The 24822-nt window shown below is 38.8% G+C and overlaps 1 protein-coding gene across 15 annotated transcripts in view; it reads left to right on the top strand.

Annotated features, from left to right (window-relative positions):
- The window catches only part of nrxn3a (neurexin 3a), a 239751-nt gene that overhangs the window by 95644 nt on the left and 119285 nt on the right, over nucleotides 1-24822 (top strand). For all 15 annotated transcript variants that reach the window (XR_008829349.1, XM_056393155.1, XM_056393150.1 and 12 more), the window contains 2 exons: nucleotides 8167-8468; nucleotides 14662-14823. Coding sequence is in view for 14 of the 15 variants with exons in the window: in XM_056393155.1 (XP_056249130.1) it covers nucleotides 8167-8468; nucleotides 14662-14823 (464 nt within the window). In the remaining variant the exon portion in view is untranslated. The remainder of the gene's footprint in view (nucleotides 1-8166; nucleotides 8469-14661; nucleotides 14824-24822) is intronic.

Below are 24822 nucleotides of genomic sequence, written 5' to 3'. Positions count from 1 at the left end.
TTTACTGGGACTTACCACACATGTTTTGAAAAATCCAGAGACTTCCTCACGCAGATACACAGGAAGGGCATGGAGAACAGTAGTACGCCTTGTGTGGACATCATGTAATTCCTAAGAAGATTGAAATTGTGTAAATACTGTCACAAGTTTAGTAAGCAAACCCAAACAATCTCAACCAATTTGCCACCACAATGATATCTGCACATAAATCCACTAATAACCTACTGACTTACCTGGTGCAATCAGAGAAATGGCAAAACCATAGACTATGGAGTGGAGCAATTGTGGAATTCAAAAACTTATTTGAATTATTAAACTTAACTCCAACATTACACAAAGATTTCACCTGTGAAATGTATAATCACCTGTTCATCATGGACTTTGAAAATGTCAGCCAAAGCATCTGCATTCTTTCCAGCTTTGGAAGCCTTCTGTCTAAATAAAGTCATCAAACGAGGAGTGTGGCGATCAAGCTATGCATAGAAAGTGTTAGGCAGGTTTTGGTTGGTTATCCATTGGAACTCTGCATACACCTACATTTAAGCAAAGGACAGAACAATAACAGCAATTATTTATTTCAATATGAATGAAATTTGGCAACACTACACACAATGTGACATACAGTACTGGCAAAGGGAAAACAGGCGAAGGAGTTGATCAATATTACCTCAGACTGCATATGAAGAGCAGGCCAGAGGTCCATGAGCTCTTTAACTGGTGGGCAGGACATCACTATGGTCTGTCGTCGCAAGGCAAATGTGGTCTGCATCATCTTACTAATGAGGGGTAGGTTTCTCACAGTCTTCTTTACTTCATCAACAATGACCTGCCTCAAATGTTTAAGACTTGAGGGATCCTCTCCTTGAGGAAAGCTGGGCAGAAAGTTGACTTCTGCACGCTTGGGTCTTTTGATGTTGGAGTGTGAATGTTCATTCTCAGGGTTTCTTCAGCTTCTTTTTCCAGCATTTACAGTGACCTCCTGACATCCAGCCCTTCTCATCTTGGTCCTGCAATTGCCCATTTTAAACTTGATGCTGTTCTTCCAGCCATTCCATCCAGTGTCAGATCCTGCTTCCCTTAAACAGGGATGTTTGGTCACAAGAGCTTCAGCTACCATTGCTATCTCTTCATCACTTGGGTAAGCCTTGAAACCATATATGGTAGACGCAAGTCTGTCTAAAATAACATGCTTTTGGTCCCTTGCCAACTGAAGAGGTCTTCCATTCTTCTCAAATTCAGTATTCCCATCTCGAAGTGTCAGCTCAATGTCAAATGCAAATGTGGGAATTTGAAAAGGACCTGGAGGCCATCTGCTTAGACGTTCTGAGGATGACACATCTGAAAGTGTGTCAATAGATGCAACAGAACTGGAATCTTGTGCATATGAAATATGAACAGAAGCTTTATGTGGTAACTCCTTGATGTCAACTAGGGAAGTGAGTTTTCCATCAAAGTATGGATCTTCATATTGCAAACTGAAGTCACAGTCCAAACCCAATTGTTCTTTTAAAATCTTAACTCAGCTCTCGTCTAACAGAGACTGGACGAGAGCTGAGTTTTAATTTTCTCATGTTTTGTGGGGCTTCAGTTGCCATTGCTCTAATAAATGAAGAGACATTTGAGAGGTTAAAAGATTGGGTGACACTTTCTATGAAGGTTGTGTCTAAAATGCATTATAAGCACATTCAGAAGGTATTATGAAGGTATTATGAATTATTAATGTGGTGTATTGTAAGTTCAGCATTCACAATGCTTTCTACCTCCATGCCAAAGTGACAGTGTTTGAAAGAAGATTCTGGGACCTGGCTTGCACTGTACATTATAACTACCATAACATTAGCTATTAGTCATATGAATGTGCTTATAATGCATTATAGACTTGCCCTTCATAGAATGTGTTACCAAAGAATTAAATTCCAATATACAGATTATGTATATGCATGTATATACTGATTGAGCACATTTTTAATAAAGGTACAATTATTGATTTATGAAGAATTACTTACCATAGAGTGGTCTTAATCCTGTCTCACATGTATGAACCTCTTGGCAGTCAACAGCAGCAAGCCATATATCTTGTATGCAGAGAGTGGGACTGTATCATTGAATTCAGATTGCAGGTGGATAGACAGGCTTGCCTGTGTGGCTGACAGCTCGTAGGACCGAAGATGTTCTGCATACCAGGAGTCATAATCACAGCAGAGAAAAGAAACATTGTGATTCACAAGGTAGATCTGTGCCAGTCTGCAAAATTTAGATAGCCCCCCACTGACTCCAACTGACACAAACATTCCACTGGTATACCGTAAATCTCGGACTATTGAGCGCACCTGAATATAAGCCGCACCAGCAAAATTTTACAAGAAAATAAATTTTGTACATATAGAGGCCGCACTTGACTATAAGCCGCAGGTTTTCATGTTGTGACATAAGATATTTACATACACAGAAATACATTACACGGAAGATTTTTTTTAAAGATTTAATTCAAGACGTGCTTTATTTCAAACTGCCTGTACGGCACCAACACGGCATCAACACAGCATCAACACGACAGTAACATGCTTGGTTAGAAAATAAAACACAGCACCAACACGCAGCACCAACACAACAGTAACATGCCTGGTTAGAAAATAAAACACTGCACCAACACAGCCTGGTTTTACTTTAGACTACCAGAAAAGTCATTGGTCGCTATTTTCATCTTCTCCGTGTGTTTTCCATGACAGTTCAAAATCAAAATCAAAATCAAAACTACCGTATCTTCTTTGGCGCATAATCTTTCCCCACATGTCTGTGTCACTTTTGCGCTTCCCGCTAGAGTGCCCTCTGGAGGCCGTTAGAGCGCCCCCTGGAGGCCTTTGGCCAGTAAAAATCTATAATTTAGCCGCATTGTTGTATAGGCCACAGGGTTCAAAGCGCATGAAAAAAGTAGCGGTTTATAGTCCGAGATCAATGGCACAGACTCACCTTTGATGTATGGTAGACTGTGTCACTAGTTGTTTGTCCTCTAATGTGAGCCTGAACTACTTCTAGTAGAGCTGAAACCAAAACAGAGTAAACCCTGGATGTTTGTGTTTTTGACTTGAAATATGATGGTGCACCAAGGTGATATGCCATCATGTGTTGGTGTCTGATTGCTAGTGTCTTCAAAATATTTTTGAAGTTTTGAGCGTCATGCACCACTGTCTTGAAGAAGCGATGTTTGGCCTCGAATCGCATGGTTCAAACATGCACTAGGGGCCCAAAGCACTTAACTAAGGTGGGATAATGCTCCACATAGTGATGTTTAGGACGAAGCCTAAACTCAGGGAAAGCTTCTTGCAGTATCTGTCTGTGGTCACTGATTTTGCAAACAAAATAGTCCAAGGTTTCATCAGTAAAAGATGGGCACAATGCTAATTCCACCACCTCTTTTAATTCCATCAAAACCTCCCATGCAGCATTACCCTCTGGTACTTTACTGTCTACAAGTAACGGAAGTAGTCTGAGCAGAGTGGCATTTTCATGCCCATTGCCTCCTATTGTTTCCCGAGTCATGAATGTTTTGGGAATTGGATGAGGTTTATTTACTTTATCAGTGTGCTGATATGGGAATGATGTGATCCTTTGGTTCAAGTACTCTAAACTGAAGTACTTAAGACGAATCATTTCTTTAATGCAAAGAGCAAGCTCAACTGGAATGATTCCTTCCAAAAGATCATATAGTAGATCTGGAGGAGAACCTGTGATGGGGTGGAAGTAATCAAGTGACTCACGCAGAACACAATCACCTTTAACCCCAAATTGGCTGCTCAAACTCTCATCTTTGAGGACATTTTGTACATGAAGGTCATGACTGGCTTTGGTTCTCTGAACAAACTCTTCCTCTTTGACCTCAGTTGCTTGAAACTGTTCACTTGTGGTACAGAATCTGCAAACATAATCTGCTCTGAATGACTCCAAAAAGCCACCTAATCCATGAGCAGCCAGATTGTCAGCAGAAACACAAAAGATGGTGCCTTTCACATTCTGACCAACAGATTCAATAAACAAGCCATCCTGTTCAAGAGTGTGAACATCATGAACCAGTGGAGCAAGTACAGCTGCATATCCATATTTCTGGAGGTCTGTCACTTTAGCTAGCACAGCTAGTTGTATAGTGTGCATTGTTGAACAGTATTTGGGTGGCACATTTACAAGGACGCAGTATACAGCACAAAGTTTGTAGATTTTACGTGACGTGCAAAGAGGGTTAGCAATTTCAAGCTCATCAATACATAGCTGGATTGCTAGGTGTAGATCTTCTGTTGAGAGTAACTCATTCTCACGGAAATGAGAGCCATCACGAAATGACACATAACCTGGTTCAGTGTTTGGTTGTCTGATCTTGCTTAGGATGTCTGTGTTTTTAAACAGCTCTTGAATCATTTGAAGGATTGGAACATACATAATGGTATGACCAGGTGGCTCTAAATGGTACTCTACTGGCATTACCAATGGATAGTTGTGCTCTATAAATATCTTTCTTCGCTTACAAGAACACAACTCTGCACCTTTGGAGGTCGCGCTAAATACAACATTAGAGTCCATGACAGCACTGACAACTTCATTGAGTGTGGAATCTGTAATACTGTGACCATATATCTGCAATATATCATTAACTGCCTCCTTGATCAATGGCTCAGATAAAGAGAAGATCTGATTCAAGTGGTCCACTATTTCTTGTGTAGCTGTGTTTGACACATGAAGGATAGCCTGCATCTTTAGAAATAAAGAAGCTGCATTAAGTTTGAGCTGATTTTTTAGTTTCAAAGTATCCTACTGCTCATCTTCTTCTTTTTCTGTGCTCTGAACTGGACACTCATACAAATCACCAGTGACATCAGAGCTAGTGGCTTGGAGATTCTCAGTATGCTCATAGACAATGTCATTACAAAAATCTGATGCAAGACTCACTTGGTGCACTCTACTTTTACAGGAATTAAATGAGGAGTATACATTTGTGCTATAGTTACAATCTTTGTATGGGCATGCCACTGTTTCATGCTTTTTTAAGTGTGTTCTTATGTGTCTAAGGAGTACAGACTCAGAAAAAAGTTGCTGATATGTGCATAAAGGGCACTTGAATGTCACAGATTCATCTCGACAAATGAGTACTCAGTGCACTAAGTGTCTGAAATGTATACATGCAATCATCATGGAGGCATGGCAGTGGACTAATTCTTGAAAAGTGGCAGTGCTGCAGTCTACAGTGTTTAAATAAATATGTTCTAGTGGTGAAAAAAGCTGAACACAACTTACAGTGCCAAGTCATATTCTGGGCAGCAACCTGAAAACACAAGAAAAAAATCTTTTTTTACAGGACACCTGTCATTAAGTTTAAACCTCCACCAGAATTAACCAAAACTGCAGTCATATTCCTCATACTAGTAGAGTACAACTAAATACACTAACATTGATTAAAACAAAGCAGATGTATAAGCTACTTGTTAGATTGTTCAATCTGCAAAATCACTTGTAACAAAAAAATCATGTCACATGTTTTATGCTAACAGTGCTACACAACAAGACAGTTGCTTTTGAATGAAACAGTCCCTCCAGGAATTCGCTATTTTCAGTTTCACATAAACTCATCAAATCAAACCATGGGGTGGGACGGGGGTTGCTGACGGTGCTGAGTCTCATATATGTTTGAGTTATGAATGCTTGCTCATTTAGCGATGTAGCATTTATCAGTACCTAACAAGTTAGCTATATGTTTGTATGTAATGCTGATTGACAACCTAGGATCATTAGCTAGCTAGCAAGCATTCATAACTCAAACATATCTAATCATACAGGACAAGAGAGTTATCACTTATCCATGGAGAGTGGTAAACAAAAAACACTTCGTCAAAACTCTATGTAGAAAGCTGAGCTGGCAGCAGCAGCAGGGTAGCAATCACGTGCGATCAGCACCCAATGTGGCCCAGGCCAGCCAGGTCAGTTAAACTTGGGGAGAGATTAAGCGGTAACATTAGCGGGAGCTAATCAATGGGGCCAGAGATACAGTAGCACCTAAGGCAGCATCTGTATTGTTCACTGAAGCTATGGAGCTTAAGGAAAGTGTGTAAGCCCTTGCAGATATCATGCCTGCACATTTATACTGTACAGCACTCCCTGGAGAAAATAAGTTGACACAAACACAGCTTCAACCAACAAGCCTTTTTCCTTGCAGTTTGAACTTAACACTATCCTCACAGTTTTAGGTTACATAAAACTCAGCAAATTGCCAGTCTTATTTTGATTAAAGCCACTGCAAAATTATACATTTTTTAGCAATCACAAACAAAACGAATTCCATTTAATTTAACCAGTTAATTTCACTTACACGGGTTAAGCCAACATGGCTAAGGTATAACACCTGGTGCTATCGTTAGCATTCTGCTTTCACTCACAACGCTGGCACAGCTCCAACACAGATTTCGAATTTTTCAAATACTACAAAATAAAATCGTGTACATACTTCCGGTAGAGAAGAGAGACGAGTCAAGTACCAAGTCTTTAGGAGTGTATTAGAGCCGACTTTTACGTGATTTTAACATCACTTTTTATTCATGTTCCCAGATGTTCTCAAAAGCATAGAGTGAGTGGCTTGAGGACCACCCCCTCACCACCCTGTATGTGTGTGTATATATGTATATATTTATATATATATATATATTATATATATATATATATATATATACATGTATAGTATAATATTCTAATATTAATTGTATCTTATTTACACATGTAGTTAATGTATCCTTTCAAAATAAGACAAAAAACCATGTTTAAACTGTAGAGTTCTGAGTAACTATGAATTAATTATTTAATATAGTGGTTACATAATCCGCAAAAAAGTTCACATTAATCGAAAATAATCAGTTTAATAAACACAAAAGAAGGAAAATGCTACTGGCACTCAACATTTTTAAGTTAGTAGAAATTTTTAACAAATTTTAAGTTTACAGTACATGAGCATTCGGGTTTATAGTGAGCGTAAGGAATAGAATCATCACTCAGAGAGAGTTAGATGTGAAAGAATATTAGTGTGTTTTCACATATAGTTCTTGTTAAAGTGACCGACAGAAAAGAGACTCAGTTGTTTTTGCGTTCACATTGTGAGTTCATTTGAAAGAGGACTCAGTTTAGTTTATGGTCCACTTACGTTCAGTCCTCTTTCTGTTCGCAGTTCCTCTGGAGTGCTCAGACATTTGGTTTGGATTATGGTTAGATTTCACTTTTGTAGTGCAGTATTATGTGATCTGTCTACAGCAGGGCTAAAATACAATAGCCAAAGGCAAAGTGAACCTGGAGCACATTGTAATCACAATGCACAGAATTAAGCGGACTACATTACAGACTTGAACCTTTAGAGGGTTCTGACTTCATTTGGAGGGTTCACATATGTGCAAACAATTCTGATTAATTGCTTTTGATTGGCTGAAAGGGACAATGGTGACTCTCTTCTGTGTAGCTATGGTTTGTCTAAAAAGTCACTTGTTGCTAGGTGCTTTTTTGAAAAAATCTAAATCCAGTTTCAATAGAAACTGTGGAAATTTATTTTGAGCAGTGGCCAATGGGGAAACTCCAACTCACTCAACTCTATCACTCAGTCAGTCATTCAGAGACATTCATGATTATAGGGCTGGCACCACTGTTGTGGTCAAGACTAAAACAGCAACTTGTTTAAATGTGATGTCAAGTAAATCATCAAGCATTCACACACATAAAATATTTGCAACTGACTTGAAATAGTCTTATAAAGACTTGAAATTTCACTTGTACCTGTCCTCAAGGAGTTGAGACCTGATTTGAGACTTGCTGTGACAGGAATTGAATCTTGATCAGGACCTGCAACAAGAGATTTAAGAAAAACTTTTGTTTTGGGATTTAATTAAAGCCATGATGCTGAGGAAACTATTAAAAGCCAAGACTGCTGTTTTCATTGCTCTACTTTTTAAATGTCCTCGATGTCTTCATCTACAGTAAAATTTCAGAGTTAGATGTATTGATCAGATCAATGCTTGGTTGCACAATATGACCCTTCTGAAGAAATTATTGCTTGAATTTTATCCCTAATTTGAATCTGTCATTCTTTCCGTTTACTGAAAATATACTGTTCCCAATACCTTTTGTCTTTTTGTCGTCCTACCACAGCAAGGGAAGAAAATGTTGCCACTTTCCGTGGCTCAGAGTACTTCTGCTACGATCTCTCCCAGAACCCCATCCAGAGCAGTAGTGATGAGATCACGCTCTCCTTCAAGACATGGCAGCGCAATGGCCTTATCCTTCACACTGGCAAGTCAGCTGACTATGTCAACCTCGCCCTGAAGGACGGCGCTGTCTCCCTTGTTATCAACCTTGGCTCTGGAGCCTTTGAGGCCATCGTGGAGCCAGTCAATGGGAAATTCAATGACAATTCTTGGCATGAAGTCAAAGTGACCCGCAACCTTCGACAGGTAAGACACAGGGTGAAGTGTATTATGTGAAAAAATGAATGTTGTAGTTAGCTGCTAAGCTTCCTTAACTTAATTCCTTCTCCACACAAATAACATTCTTTTCCCCATAAAAAAAAAAAACTGGGCTGAAGCACATCCATGCTCACTTCATGATTGACAGATCACGCCTTGCACCTGTAGACTGAGCAATTTATACACAATAACAAAGGGTCTAAAATTGGATGGTGTGCCACAGCTAATAATATAGCGTCATTAACTTTGGGCTCTTCTGCTGACCCTTCTCTCAAAGGTCAGCACTGTAAAAATGGTTTGTAATTGGTAAGTGGTGTAAATCTGTCTACCCCTAACAAATGTCATAATACTAAATCGCAAAGCTTCATTACAAATATAAGTCTTGCTTTGAAAATTAGTTAAGTAAAAGTATGTAAGTATTATTAGCAATATCTAACTACAGTAAAAGTGAAAGTAGCCCACTAATAATGCACAAAAATTGTCCTTGTAAGTGTTTTTGCAATTATATGTTAAAGTGATAGTTATCTGATCTGGGATTGTATGAGGTACTTATCTATAGTCAGTGAATTACTTGCAGTAGATTTAGATCAGCTCTCATTTTAGAGAAGCAGCAGGAGCACCAGCAAAGAAACTGAGTGATGAGCTGCTGTGGACGGGGACAGCAGAAAAATGTGTTTTAGCCACTTAAAAAAATACCACAGAAATAAACTAATATCAGTTTGAGTATTCACTTTATTCTGAAAATTTTTATCACTTTACCTGCCCTCAAACAGACCTTTACTATGCACTAGCGCACCTATGGCACACACTGTATGACTCTGCAGATCAGATGTTTGCGTCAGACAGAGGTAAGCGTAGGTGCGCTTGTTCGTGGGAATATGGTAATTCAATGCTCATCCAAAACTACTGCAGTTAATACACTAACTATAGATAACTACCCCAAACAGCCCCACATCAAATAACCAGAACTATCACTTTAATGATATGGTATGATATTATATTATTATTACCGGTGCATTGATGTGCACACCTCTTAAGTGACCTATGACAATATTACACCCTGTCTAATGCATTAATTTCATTCAATTAAAAGTAAATAAACCTGTCATCTGGCTTTTTTTATTTTTCCAATAAAATGCAATAAAGTGTATCTGATATGTTAAACCATTTTGATGTGGGTTGGGATCATTATGAACATGCAATTGAGTCTTGGTAATTCCATCATCTTTATTGTGGCGATATGTCCTATAATAGAGAGTGGTAGTGTTATCCATTGATTGCATTTGTCTTGTAATGTTTTTAGTAGTGGAGCCAAGTTCAGATGGAACAACTCAGAACACAGAATTTTATACGTAAATATGTGATATTGCCAGTGTTGGTTGGTAAGTTGGGAATTTGTGATGTAGTGTGACAGCGATCTCTATTTGTTTGTAGGATGGTGGATTTATTCCAGTTTATTTTGTTATCAGAAATGTTGAAACATATATTGATGGTTTTTCTGTTCTGTTTTCAGTGATTGATTTGTTTGGATTTTGTAGGAATAGGAGTACATCATCTGCATATAGGCTACTTTTCTGTATTATCTCATTAGTGTGGATGCCTGTGATGTTGGCATGTTTCTGACACTAATGGTTCAACAAAGAGTGCAAATAGTGAAAGTTAAAGTGGACATCCTTGTCTGGCTCCTGTGTGGGGTGTGAAATTTTGAGATTAGATTGTTATTCATGATTGCTGCCGAGGTCTGGTGTAGAGTGTCAATTGTATAAATGACTCTCCAAAAACAAATTTTCCACAGTTTTTATAAGAAATGTCCACTTTACTTTCTCAAATGCTTTATCTGTGTCTAGTGAAAGGATGAGTGTCTTAAGAGTTATTTTGATAGAGATATATTTATCGTCTGCCTTCGGTAAATCCCGTTTGATCTGGATGAATAAAAAAGAATGGACAATACTTGTCCTGGGTCTTTTCCGACTACAGAAGTCCTGATCAGATCTTTTTTTGGCCCAGATCCTGATCTGAGTCCTTTAATATTGGGTGTCTGTGCCAATACTTTGATTTACCTAACTGACACAGCTGCCCAGTGCACATGAGGTACAACCTTGAGATCTGATAGAAATTTAATCTCCAAAATAATTTCTGTGCCAAAGACACTCAGTATACATAGCAAAAATAGAAGGTAGCAAAGGATATGCAATTTTATCAAAAATACAGTATATCTGACATAATAATTTACATGCTTACAGATAATGGCTTTAATTTACTTTTCTTTTCAACCAGATACTTTACTTTGATGTTGTTCAAATGCTAAAAACACTCAGCCCACCTGTGATTACAGTAGTGTTACAGAGTGGAGTTCCTTCCAAGTTTCAATTAATATAGTAATATTAATTAGTGATAGTTAGTGACATGTGTCATTTACCTGATGACCAGTATAACAATAAGAAACTGCTACCTGAATGTTTTATACACTGCTCTTTAAGAAACAGATAAGGGAGATAAATATTTTATAGTGGATTTGTTCACGAGTTTAGCAAATCTATGCATTTTGCCAATCCAGGTGTCAGACCTCAAAGTCCCAAACCTAAATATTTTTTCACATTTTATGTATGAAGTGAGTGACAACAGCTGCAACACCAGTAGAGTGTAGGGGAGCAAACTATAAATTAAATAAAGGATCTCATTTCATTGGGTTTATTTTACCCAAAATACCATGATTGGCTCTCTAGAAAAACAAACAATGTCCACACTCATGGAGTCCCAGACTTTGAGGAACATTCCTGGTAAATCTGTGAAGGCTTAGGTCTGTTCGCTGTCTCACAGAAATTTTGAGCCCTAAATGGAAACTTTCCATGTTCAGTATTTCTGCAGACCTTACCTGAGGGAATTATCCACAGTTCATAGCTAGCATTGTGATGCTAAATATGGGGAAGGGGAAGCCTGAAAGCATAAGAAAAGCAACCGACCCTAACGTTAAAAGAAAAGTTTGGTGTTGTCAGGGTAAAATGATATGTCACAAAGTCCTGGCCCATTCCTATTGGGGAAACTCATTCACTTACCCAGTCACATTACTGAAGTCTGTGATGGCTCAGGGTTTTAGGGGGGCATTTGTGTGGTCCAATTCCTTTAAATTACTTTTGAGCCTTGGCAAATTAATGTCAAGAAACATTTTTGGATGTCTTTGGGAAACAAGGCCAGTCCTTTCAATCTTGCCTCTGTTTCTACCTGTTCACCTCTACCATTGTTTGGACTGGTACAACTTCTCTTAAAAGTATTCAAAATCAACAAGTTTTTACAAACATGTGAACTAACCCCCTCACTTTTCATCATTTGGTTTTCATTTAATTTGCTTTATATTAATAAATCCACTGTTTACTAACTAACCCCACCTTTCTGCAAAGCAAACAGACATTGGACCCGTTATGGTCAACAAACTCCATTGTGTGGTAGATATCATTCTTATTGTCATTTTTGGTTTGCTGTGTAGTTCTCTCCTTGCCTTCTTTAAGACTTCTACACATCTAGATACCATTCAAAAATATTTGCTTTACTGTCCTTGCCTCTCCATCTTCACCTGGTTCTTCCACTCACATTGCTTTTATGCTTTTCATTTCAATCCACTCCTCTTTTTTGGTCTCCCATCATCACTTTTGCAAGGGTTTTACTAAATCTGCTTCATTCTAGATTCTCTCATTTAAATGTTTATGGTGGCCAGAAGTATACAAAAAACAAAATCCACACTCTGACAAATGTCTCCTGTACACTATATACATGGCCTAACATGGCCTGAATCCTCCTCACACTAAACTTCTTCATTCATACTCCTGAACAAGTGAAATTACAAAGCAACCCACACTGTAGGAGAAAACTGGATAACTACCAATTCCACAAACACTACAAGCATTTTGGCTGTACAGTAATTATAGACCAGTCCCTCCAGGATTTCACTGGCTTCTTTGGGATTGTTGTGGCTAAAATATCTGATTGTGCGATAGCTTTTCTTTATAAAGGGTGTTTTCTGTCTTTTCATCTTTACTAATTAATGATTTAATTCACTGAGCAACTCACAGGCTAGTGGAATGTTTTTTTTAAGTATTACTCAGCGCATGATGGACATTTGGAAATCAGTCAATACACCTTAAATGTCAATATGACAACTTTGCCCATTTGTTTTTATTAGCCCATGACTCTTTAGTGATGATCGGATCTTCAACTGCTTAAAATGTAAATAAATTTAAACCGGATTATGTGAACTGTAGATATTTTATTTCATCAGGAGAATAAAAGTAGCAGAGCGTCATTCTAGTGGTTCCAGCAGCTCTACACCTATGGTTCCACCACAATGTTGCAGCAGTACAAAACAATTTAACCCACGTTCATGTAAAACATCTTTGAATTGCTTTACACGGTTTTTAACAGTAATGTTTGTTGATAAATGTGAGATGTTCATGTAACACGTCTTCAGCTTCACAACATGCTTCAACACCAGAAACAAGGAAGTGAGTTTGGAGACATACATCAAGGTTTTGATCAGGGACTGCTGTGATTGGTTCAACTCATGGGAAACTGATGATTTTTGATCAAATTTGCGCAAAAATTGTGGTGATTGGAAAAATTCACGGGGATCGGTTGTATTTGCGTCAATTATTGCAATCGCAACATCACTACTTTCTGTACTGACTGACACACTAGGAGAGATATGAAAGAGTAAGTTCACAAAGCATTACAGTACAACAGATATTTATGTTTGGGAACAAAAGTCCCTGAATATTTTAGATGGTCTGTGACCAAGGCAAACTTAGGAGATGATAAACAATGACAAAAGGCCAGTTCTGGGGCGTCGAGTAGCTCAGTTGGATGAGCATCCGCCCCATGTGTAGAGGCTACAGCCCTCGCTGCAGATGGCCCCGGTTTGAGTCCCGCATAGGACAAGCCCTTAGCTGCATGTCATCCCCCCTCTCTCTGTCTCCCCATTTCCTGTCTCTCTCTACTGCACTATCAATAAAGGCACAAAAAGCCAGAAAAAATAAATAAAAAAAAAAAAGACAAAGGGCTAGTTCTGGTTTTCCTGGAGATGATGTATCACTGTACAGAAACGCTTGGGTATGTGGTTTCAGTACAGCTCTTAGTTAAGCAAAGCAACAGCTGAATGCTAAGAATTCTCAACCTTTAGCTGAAAATACCACCCATTTGTTTTGCTTTATCTTGGCCTCCTGTGGAACAGAGTGGTATTTAATCCACCACCTGAAAAAATGACACACGATTGTAATTCCTTGAATATCAGTCTAAAATAGAGCAGAGAAGTTTAAGGATCATTTCAGTTCATTACTTATTCAACTTAGTACGAATACTCATCACAAACATTCAAACTTTTATGATTATTATCAGCAAAATGTACTGAAAGTACAATTAATTAAACAAATAATAATGTTTAAAAATAATTATGTATTATTATGCAGTGTTAGAGGATTATCATTACTTTTGAATTAACATGTAAGCAACATTTCAAGGCAAGATTGAGCAAACTTTCATTACTTTATGTAGATTAGTGTAGTTTTATCAATACCACTGTATCTTATCTTATACATGTTTTGAAATCTTGATCTGTAACTGTAGCTGTTGAGGATGTTGCTTACTTCTTTACCACTACATTTACTTGACAGCTTAAGTGCATAACTTGAATGCATGTTCTTTGTTTCTTTCCACGTCTGCTGAAAAGTCACAGATCAAAGTCAACAGTAAACTTTTACTGCACTTCATTGTTCCCAGACTGATATCCTGCAGTGTTGGTCTGCCATTCTGTGCATCCTGCATGTGTTGTGACATAAACTCCTCCCTCCTTTCTCTACGTTTGTGTCTGTTTTTTGTCTTTGCCTGTATTAGTTTCATTCCTTCCTCACTTATTTAGATGGTGGTAAACTGGTTTGTGGATAAATGCATGTTTAGTTAACATTTTGTTTTGAAATTTTACTATCCATTCATACCTATCAATAGTTTCAACATCTAACTCACTCAAAAATAAATAAAAAATATGGGCTGGCACATTTTCTTGTTTGATCCATACCACAGGTAAACACATCGCCAGGTGTGAGATTTATGATTTACATAGACCTGAGACCAGGACACTGTAAACCACCTTTATCCTTCGAATCCAAGAAAAATTAATTTCATTCCTCACTCTCAGGTGACAATATCAGTGGATGGGATTCTGACCACCACGGGTTACACCCAGGAAGACTACACCATGTTGGGCTCTGATGACTTCTTCTATGTGGGTGGAAGCCCCAGCACTGCTGACCTGCCTGGTTCTCCAGTCAGCAACAACTTCATGGGCTGTCTGAAGGAGGTAAAGTACCCTATTCATTGTTTACTGTCAGAGTGGAATGTGGTGCTGGCCCGGTGTGTTTTGATGCATGCATATTAAATGGATTATCAATTTCCCGTAAATATTAGGTCTTTTAGACCTAGTTTTTTTTTCTCTAGTATATAATTGAGATATAAAATTAAGAAAGAGGCATTTATTGAGAGGATGCACTTCACAGTGGGTTTACATGAAGTTGCAGTGATATATTTTTTGCAAATGCGGGCAAAAGAAGACTAAAAGAAGCATTATTCCCTGTCTGCAGGACTGGGAGCAACATTATTCATGTTTCTGTTCACTGGACAAAAGTGGGAGTAGTCAGTCTAATCACTGTTTGTCTCTAAGTAAAATCTAGCTGTTTAGATGTTCTGAACTTTGCCTGTCAACTGTTTGGTGCTGGTAGTGTACAGTGGGTTCATCAGAGCTGTTTGCTAAAGTGTCTGAACATGGGATTGATGAGTGCAGTGGCAGTGTGCGTTTAATATAATGAAGTGTTTAATAAACTCACAGAAGCGTCCTATTGTCTTCTACCTACTGCTAACAGTATGCTGTAAAACTTGACTGATGTTTATACTGGACTTATTGGGAGCTGTGCTGGGAGCCGTGGTCTTGAACCCATTCTACTGCTGTGCTCCTCCTCTCTGTTGTCTGCAAAGTTACTGCTGATAGATGAACTGTTTGAAGCATCTGGATTTTTATGGATTTTTATGGATTTCAACTTCTTTTTCTGAGATTTTCAGTCACATTTTTTTTTCAAATTAATGTTTTAAATGACTAAACACAATGGCCCTCATTTATCAATCTTGCGTGAAAACAGGTGCAGATCTGAGCGCAGAATTAGTCGTACGATAGGATACACGTGTGATTCATGAAACTTTCGTATCTGAGCAATCCCAGCGTACGAATGATACTGAATTCGATCGTCATTAACATGTTACGCCCTTAAATATTTCTGGTTCGGAGGCCTCGCCCACTAAGGTCAAACATGGATAGAAGAGTTACTGGCAAAAAACGAAACTTTTCAGAGATGGAGATCGACATCCTGACATCCGAGGTGGCGCAAAATAAGGATGTGCTTTTTGCCAGTCTGAAACGTGGGGTCGAAGGAGCTCATAAAACCGCTGTGTGGAAGAGGGTGACGGAGATGAGTTTGGCTCTGCAGCGCCCCCTCCTGCAGCCGCGCGCCAACACAGCTGTTTTGAAAAATAAAAGAATCGTGTGTCCCCCGTCCACACACATTTCTGCTTGTATTTATTATTATTTCAAATTTTAATGTGCAATAATTAGATGTCATGTTAGGCTATTTAGCCTATCATATTGTTTTATTGTACAAAAAAGTGGTATCAGTAAAAAACGTGGGCTTTTTTAAAATTCTAATTTTTTTTAATCTTGTTTTATTCGTTTTAAGAATCCGTTTTGATCTGTTCTAAATATGACAGTTTATGCTAATGACAGCTGAGGTTTGTTTAATAATTATTTTCAGACTCAGCCAGATTTTGCTGCTGCACCGCAAATCCAGACAGATTTGTGTACACGAGCTCAGACCTGACGTGAGATCTGATCGTAGCTTCCGCTCACGTCCAAATTGATAAATGCCGAAGCTTACGTGGAAATGGTCGTACGCACGGTTTTCTGCCGTACGTTCGTTTGATAAATGAGGGCCAATGTGATTGGCTGTAGAGAGAGATGGACGTGAGGGAGATGATGATCACATAGAATCAGAGTGACGCCACACAGTCATAACACAGCCAGATATATCTTCTTCTTGCTCTCTCTCTCTCTCTCTCTCTTTCTTTGTCTCTCTGTTTTATTTTTTTCACATTGAACCACTGGCCAAGTTTGTGTAACGGCCCATCTGAATCGTTGTGCTCTCAAGTTTTCCATTGACACAAATGTCTAAAACTTCTGCAACCTTTTAAAGTGCACCTGTGTTTCATACCAGTGCATTCAGCTTCCTGTTCTGTCACTCACACTCTAACATGCTATTTGATCTGAGTTATTGGCAATAAATTGTTCAAGGTGTTTGAATTAACTACTGTACATACTTTAAATGACATTTCAGCGGCTTTCAGCACTTACATACCAAATGAAAATTCAAATGAATTTGAGAATTCAATGCTTAAACTTTAATTTACTTTACATTTCATCTCCTATCCTCACATGCATGTTCTAGGGTAACCCACATTTCTATATCTTTCACTTTTTGATCTTCTCATTCTGCTTCAAGTGCTGTCAGCTCTAAGATTACTGTTTACAGTTTATCTGTTTTCTGCCTCCTCTTGTACCATAGACTACAATCTGTAAGGAAAGCAGCCCAACAAATGTCAGACTTTTTACTAGCTGCCAGTGGTTGGCAAGCAAGTGACAGACACTAGTCTCTAACGGGTTGACCCCTTCCTCTGGCCGGGCTGACCCCTTCCCCTGCGTGTGTGTCAGCTTGTGAGAACGCGTCATAGTGCATATCAACCATTCATCCTTCTGGGGCTGTGTGAGTGTGACATAGGGGGATGTGTCCTAAAGGTGCAGTTCACAACCACTTCAAACTCGTTTCATTGTTTACATTTCAATTGACATTTCAACCCTTTTTTTAGACTTAAGCGGAAGCAGTGCAAGGTTAAGTGTCAAATAACATTCATATCCTGTTTGTTCAACTGTTGCCATTTCACACACAAAGAAAAAATGTAACACTGTCTTCAGCAATACATGTCAGTTAGTACAATTTTATATTACTCATGTATTTACAAATATTTTTTATACAAATAGAGTTCCTCAATAAACTCCGGATCATACCGATGACCTGAATGCTTACATACTGTAGGTTAAGATAAGAGAAACAGTTTGCAGAAGAGACAGAAACAGAAATCTGATGAATGAATTTGCTGCTTTCCCTTTGCAATTCATGTTGTTTTTAAGGGACTTGAGTTGTCTTGAAATTTTTTTTTCATACCAATTTTCAGACTGTAAAAATGTCCCGTTGAGTGAACCCACACACACACACACACATACACACAGAGTACAGAGCATGATATTGGCTGCAGAGAGAGGGAGGAAGTGGTGCAGTAGCCATTTAATCCCCCTCTGGCCTACTTCCTGCCCTGTGCCATGCTGGGCAGGTTCGTGACTGCCTGTACCACCCGCCCCTCATACCCCCCCCCCCCCACACACACACACACACACACACACACACACACACACACACACACACATGCACAGACAGGCCTACAGACAGATGACAAATTAAAAGAAAAAGTAGTGGGGAAACAGAACGTCAATGCCCCTATCCATACTGCTTGAGGGGTCACTGATGTGAATCTTATGCTATGGCAGGTTTGTGCTCTCAGGGCCAGAAATGCAAGCAGTGTTTGACCAGTTAAAGCTAAAAACAGACTTCAATTAATGATACTAAAGTGAAGTGATGTCTCTCCTTACATCTGATCTCAGAGCAGCTTCTTTCTCATAAAGGATCTGATGCCTGTTTCATTCATCATATAATTTACTGCCCTCCTGTGGTCGCAGCAGGGTATTGTCCCAAGCAGAGTGACTAGCGCTTTTCTTTTGGAGATTTGCGCATTGAGGATAATCCTGGATCTGTGATGAGTGACTAGCTATAGCCAAAGTGAGCTTGTCAAGCTGTGCTTGACTCAGCTTCTACTGTTCTGAGATCACTTATGATATTGTAGCATTACACACATAGCACAGATGTGTGTGGAAACTCAACTTGTGCATTAAGCGTTAAGAGGCAGCAGCAGCAATTAAACGAGGCAATTACACAGATTTATCATCTCTGTGTGAGATCTGCTGTAAGTTTGAGACAGAATGTTGTTACAGGAGTAGAGCAGCTGCTTTCAGGAATAGATCAGTACATAGGTTGTGTGCATGATGGGTGAGAGAGAGAGAGACAGAGAGATAGAGAAAGAGAGTGGTGAGGCTGGCGACAGAGCAGCGTTAGCTTGTTAGTTAGCAGTTAGCAGTGTAGCTGTGAACGTACAGTGTGATGTATGTGAACTTTAGGCTGTTTGTCAGTAAATAAATGCTACAACTCCTCAAGACCCAAGTCGTCACCCTGAGCTTCAACTACAGTCCAGACTCTGAGCCAGGAAGATTAACAACACTGAGACAGTTAAATACAGGATTCTACATTATCATTGTGTTGTTGTTAGTTAATGGTACATTTTCAAGATTATCATAGAAGTGATACTTTTCCTCCATAGTGCACATTTGATAAGTTTAGTGTCGGTTCAGAAGAATAATCCTAAAACTTGCTCAGACAGGAAGGAGAAAGGTGAAGATGTCCATACAGATTTTAATAGAGCTACAGGTCTGCTAAAGGTTTGTTTCAATCTGGTCCATATTTTTGATGTTAATCACCACATGCCACTGTGCTATGGCCTTCACAGTCACCAGTTCTCAACCCAGTTGAACACTTATGGGATATTTCGGACTGACATGTGAGACAGCGCTCCACACCATCATCATCAAAACTGCACATGATTGAATATCTCTATAAAGAATGATCCAACACCTTACTGAGATGCTTTATGTTGGTTTTTCTTTTAATTTGCCTCCCGTCTGTATGTGCACATACAAACTGAAACAGAAGGCGCATGCACATTAGATTTGAGTCCTCACAAAGATATCAAGGATAGAGTTGGTGTCCCATAGCAAATATTCATGCTGGTGCACACACATATACAGTCCCTTAATATCCAACACAATTCAACATAAAAAAGCCAGTGTTTCAGTGTTGATTTATATATCATGTACACATTCATCATTTTCAGATTAAATGTTTGCTACTATCAACAAATCATTTTGCATGTAAGTGATTTATCTTAAACCAGACATGTCCAAAGTCCGGTACAGCCTGCAACTTGCCTCTCAAAATATACTAAATGTTCCGCCATACAGTGTTTTTCCTGTTCATCCTCACAGTGGCAGCACTATCCTACAGTTCGTAGATATCTCTACAGTGCAGGTGGAACTAATGTTTTCATAAACAGACTGTAAACAGGCAACAGACATTTGCTGCTAGGCAGCAGTCATGGCCAGTGCAAAGAAGAGTAAAGTCGCTGCACTCAGGAGCGGAGGAAAGTTGAATACTACAGCAGCCAAAACTGTTGTGTGTGTCTCATTTGCCAAGAGACTGTCACTGTTGTGAAAGGGTTCAATATGAAGAGAGACTATGAGACTAAGCATAATTTATACCAGTGGCTGTCCTGCAGTCAATGGGTGAAAGTGAAACATCTTGAAGCTAGGTTAGTCTCCCTGCAGTGGCTTTTCCCACGGCACGACCCCCAGGTAATTTTCCCATTATCAAATCTGGCTCCCATTCAAAAAAGTTTGGACACCCCCCATGTTGATATACATGTTCATATGTGACTGTTCACTACATACTGTATGTACACTAGAGGAAGTGGATCAATTGTTTGTATCTAAAGAAAGATGATTCGAGGTCACACTTTGATTTGTCTTGATTGAGTTACACTATAAATTACATTAATCATTATTCAGTTATTACACCTGCATAAAGCATTTTTTTCATCAGCAATGAATATACATTATATGACTATAGATATTTTGCAGTCTTCAGTTTATTGATTTAAAGAATATTGAACCAATTTAGCATTGCTCTCCTGTCACATTATGGGACTCGAAAAATAAAGAAAATAAAGTTGGTTTGAAGTCTATGATAAAACAGTTGCTGAATGAGCTACTGGCAGTTCCTGTTTACACCCTCACCATGGACACAACAAACATCAAATGAGTTACTGTAAACACTGAACAACATTGCGATTATGGGACAAAATATAAAGTTACAGAGCTTTATATTTGATTTCTAGCAGAATTTGGGAATTTATCCTGGATTAACAAAAACACTGTAGACTGAGAGGATGGGGTACAAGTTTTGTCAAGTCAAAGTCAATCAGTTGCAATTATCTATTCATTCAAATCATTCTGTCACACGCTCATTATTTTAACTTACTGTTCTGGTTAAAAACAATCTTCAACATCCGAAGAGTGAGTGCTTCTCCTTCTGGACAGCATCAAACAGTACGCACATAAACAGGGATTTATCTATTCACACTAGTCACACACCCAGCACCTGAAATATTCCCGTCATACTTTCTCCCTTATACAGTCTCACACATTCTGCTCACCTCCTAATCACAGTCTAACCCACCCACACATCTGCAGCACCCCCCAGCTCTCCCTCTGCTTGCTGCCCAGCACCCTTACATCCTCCGCTCCTTGCCATTAAGGCTAATTTCCCTGCTGCCAATGCTCTTGTCCTTGCCATCCGCAGAGCGGCATTATAGATAAATGTTTTGTTACCATGGCACCGGGAACTGGTCGCCCTTGGTAGCCCCTGTGGCTGGCTGGCCTATGATTGTTATGCCTTTTATAAGCCAGCAATTACAGAGAAAGCCTACATCTCAAAACCTACAAAATACATAATGGCCTACAATAACACATAATTGCTATAATTGTCATTGTCATTACACCTCCATCAGCCACTCACATGGAGGCCTCTGGCTGTGCCTGCACACTGCAGCCAACAAAGAAACACAAAGGACAAGTTTGTGTGAGTAGCCAGTACATGGAGGAAGAGCAAAACAATGACTGTTGGTCCAGGTTCTTCCAGTGGTAACGCTACTTTGTTGATGTTATCAAATATTTTCAAAACATTTATACCACATGGAATTATTCTCAGATTTTTCTTCTTCTTAACTACTACTACAACTGCTAAAAACTGTCCCAGATTTTACTTGATGCAAAATGAGTTAAAAAGGCCAAGTATACATTTACTTTTGATATTCATTTTAGTGTGGATGGGGTCTCAGATATTTTGACAATACCATTATTGTGGTACCAATAATGAAGTGGTGGAATTTTAAGTAAACTAACTTGTACTGTGCTGAAGTAAAGCTTTGAAGCACTTGTGCTATACTAAATATTATATAATACTATACTAAATATTGTTACTCTTAAACCATTTCATTTATTTTACAACTTTAGCAATAGGTTCTATGTTTTACAATGTAAAACTTAAAAAAAATCTGTTTACACTTTTACATACTAAACATATGAGCTTGTAAAATATGGTGTATTGTTAAATATTAAACTAGTCCAATCTAGTATCATTTTCACCCCTTGCTGCCTACACAGTCATGGATCAGTAATGATATTATGGAACTAACAAAGTTCATTATTCTGCAGCACAATGTGTAAGTTTCCTTCTGTATATACTTTGAATACATATAACTGATACATCTGTAGTTTTACATAAGCTGCATCAATTGAAAAGAAGCACAACAAGCTGTGAACACAACCCTGTATGTTCTCCAGGTCTAATGGTGAAAGTGTTAGGAAACAGCATTGTCATTCCATCAGACCAGTATTCACTCTCTTTTAGCTTTGGTCTCTACCATCATCTGAGGAAAACATCTGCCTCTTTAGCTGCTTAATGCTTCACTGTTTTCACAAGCTAGTCCCTAACTTTGCCTGTCTGCTGTTGCTGGTAATGTATATTTTAGGGTTAGGGTTGTATGTTTGGATCGTATGGGCACTGTGTGGGCCACATCACTGACACATTTCCTTTGCCTTGTTTTTCTAATTCTGCTTTATCAGAGCATCTTTATGCAATTAGATGTTGTGAGGTTACAGGCAACACCTTTTACATTACTCATATAACGGAATATGATGAAGGATGACTCATCTGACCATCAATTTTTCCAGATCTCTGTTGGCCTGTAGTTTCTGCACCACTGAACTCTCAGATGTGCATTCATCTTTGTAATGAGGGGTGTATGCACTGCAACCCTACTATAATGTCTCTCTATGTAACTACTGTTACACATTTGTTGTTGCTGACTCAGTCTGATCAGGTCCCTCACTGACATTCTCAGTCACCTGAGGAAGAGCTGTTCTTCTGTTTTTTCTTACATATCACACTAATGCACAAGCATCACAGTCATGAACATTGTCTGAACATTGTCAATCGTAATGTCCAACCCTGTTTACTGATGTCTGTCCCATGGATCTAAATGCAGATGTCACTTTAGTCTCTGTTCCTGTTGAAGCACCAGCCAGTTGAGCATCTTTGTGACTGAAGCTCCTGCCTCTGTGTCCCAGCAATGAACCCTCTTTCAAAGCCACTTATATATTTCCCTTTTGCCATCTTGATACAAAATATGAATCAATTGGACCTGCTCAGCATTTTATACCTGCCACAGAGCTTTATTGGATGTCAATTGCTTAATTGTATCACTCACTGGAAGCATCTGCATTCATTATGTTTCTCCTCTCATTTAATCAGGGTTTTCTTTTTCACCCATCATATAAAAAATTTGTAGAGAAACAGGACGACAATACCCCCATCCACAGGGCATGAGGGGTCACTGAATGGGTTGATGAGAAAATGATCTGAATCATATGCTATGACCTTCACAGTAACTACTTCTCAACCCATTTGAACACCTATGAGAGGTTTTGGTTAGACTCTCCATCACCATAATCATCACCACCACATGAGGGAATATCTTATGGATGGCATTCATCTCTCCAGTTGAGTTTCAGAGACTTGCAGAAACAATGCCAAAGGGAAACTGTTCTGATGGCACACGGTGGATTAACACCTTACTAAGATGCTTTATTTTGGTTTTTCCTTTATTTTGTCAACTGTTTATTTTTTCACATGGTGAAAATATTATTATTAAGCTCTTTATATTGAAGTTGGTTTCATCCCTTGGCAGGCTATGTTGTTTTTGTGATGTGGCTTTTTTAGATATTATAAGAATAAGATTATAAAATGACATGAATGGGGCTGACTAACTAAATTGTGAATCATTTTAATTCAATAGTTTATTTCCCTCCCACCTGCTTATCCTAGATGCTATAAGTAGTTGTAAATGTAAATGTTCTTGTTCTGATAGTATGAAGAACAGTCTAATTTACTGGTATTGTTGTGTGAATTCCAGGATTCATTATTATTCATTTTTTATTCATTTTTAGACTGTGCCTGGTTAAATAAAGGTCTTCCTCAAAATAAAGGGCCTCTCAGCACACATACACACACACACACACACACACACACACACACACACATTCACACACACACACACACACACACACACACACACACACACACAGCCTTAGTCAGAGGACCGAGTCACATACTTCATTGGACTAGACTGAGGAAGATTCCAGCTCAGACTGTATTCTGCAAAGGAAATGATGCCACCCTGTGGGCAAGACCTTACACTGCTGATCTTCAAAATACTCCATGGAGTCTCATGTCAAGACCATGTGACTGATAATACTGCAACACTAACATGGAAGGTAGACACGGTTTTTTTTTCTTTGGCCCTTTTGTCAGTTATCAACCCTGTTTAATTAAAAATCTCTTATATGCACATAATATGGATAATAATGGATACAAAATGTGATTGTGCACTGCCAGAGTGAATGGAAAACCTCTATTCTCACGCACAGTCTGTGGCAGTCAACGCTATCCTTGTGTAATTTTCTCTGTGTCCTGGAAGAAAGTCATATCTGCACACACGTGAAACACACACTGTACGCTGTCAGTAAGCAGAGATTTATGGACCAGCCAGACATCTAGGGATGATAAATGTCTGTGTCTCCCAGGGCTGTACACCGCAAACACACACGCACTGTCTCTCACACAGGCTAACATTTAAATGTATAATATGTTGACTTCCCTACTATGGTGGGATTGTAGGCACCATGCTAAATTCACTAGAATGTTGCTATTTTATAGGTTAAGATGGTGTTAGCATGATACATTTGGAGGATGTATTTTAGTTATGCAACAACACAACATAAAATCATGTAAAAAACAAATTTCTTGCATCTTTACATCACCTAACTTGGATTATGTAAAGAAACTAGTGCACTAGTCTAGATTAGTTAGATTGAGGGTGCTATGCAAACCAAGAATATATCAAGAACCAGTTGGATCAG

This window comes from Seriola aureovittata, chromosome 13, assembly GCF_021018895.1.
Source record: "Seriola aureovittata isolate HTS-2021-v1 ecotype China chromosome 13, ASM2101889v1, whole genome shotgun sequence".
NCBI lineage: Eukaryota > Metazoa > Chordata > Actinopteri > Carangiformes > Carangidae > Seriola > Seriola aureovittata.
The sequence above is the reverse complement of the archived record's forward strand: the minus strand, read 5'-3'. Positions and strand labels throughout refer to the sequence as shown.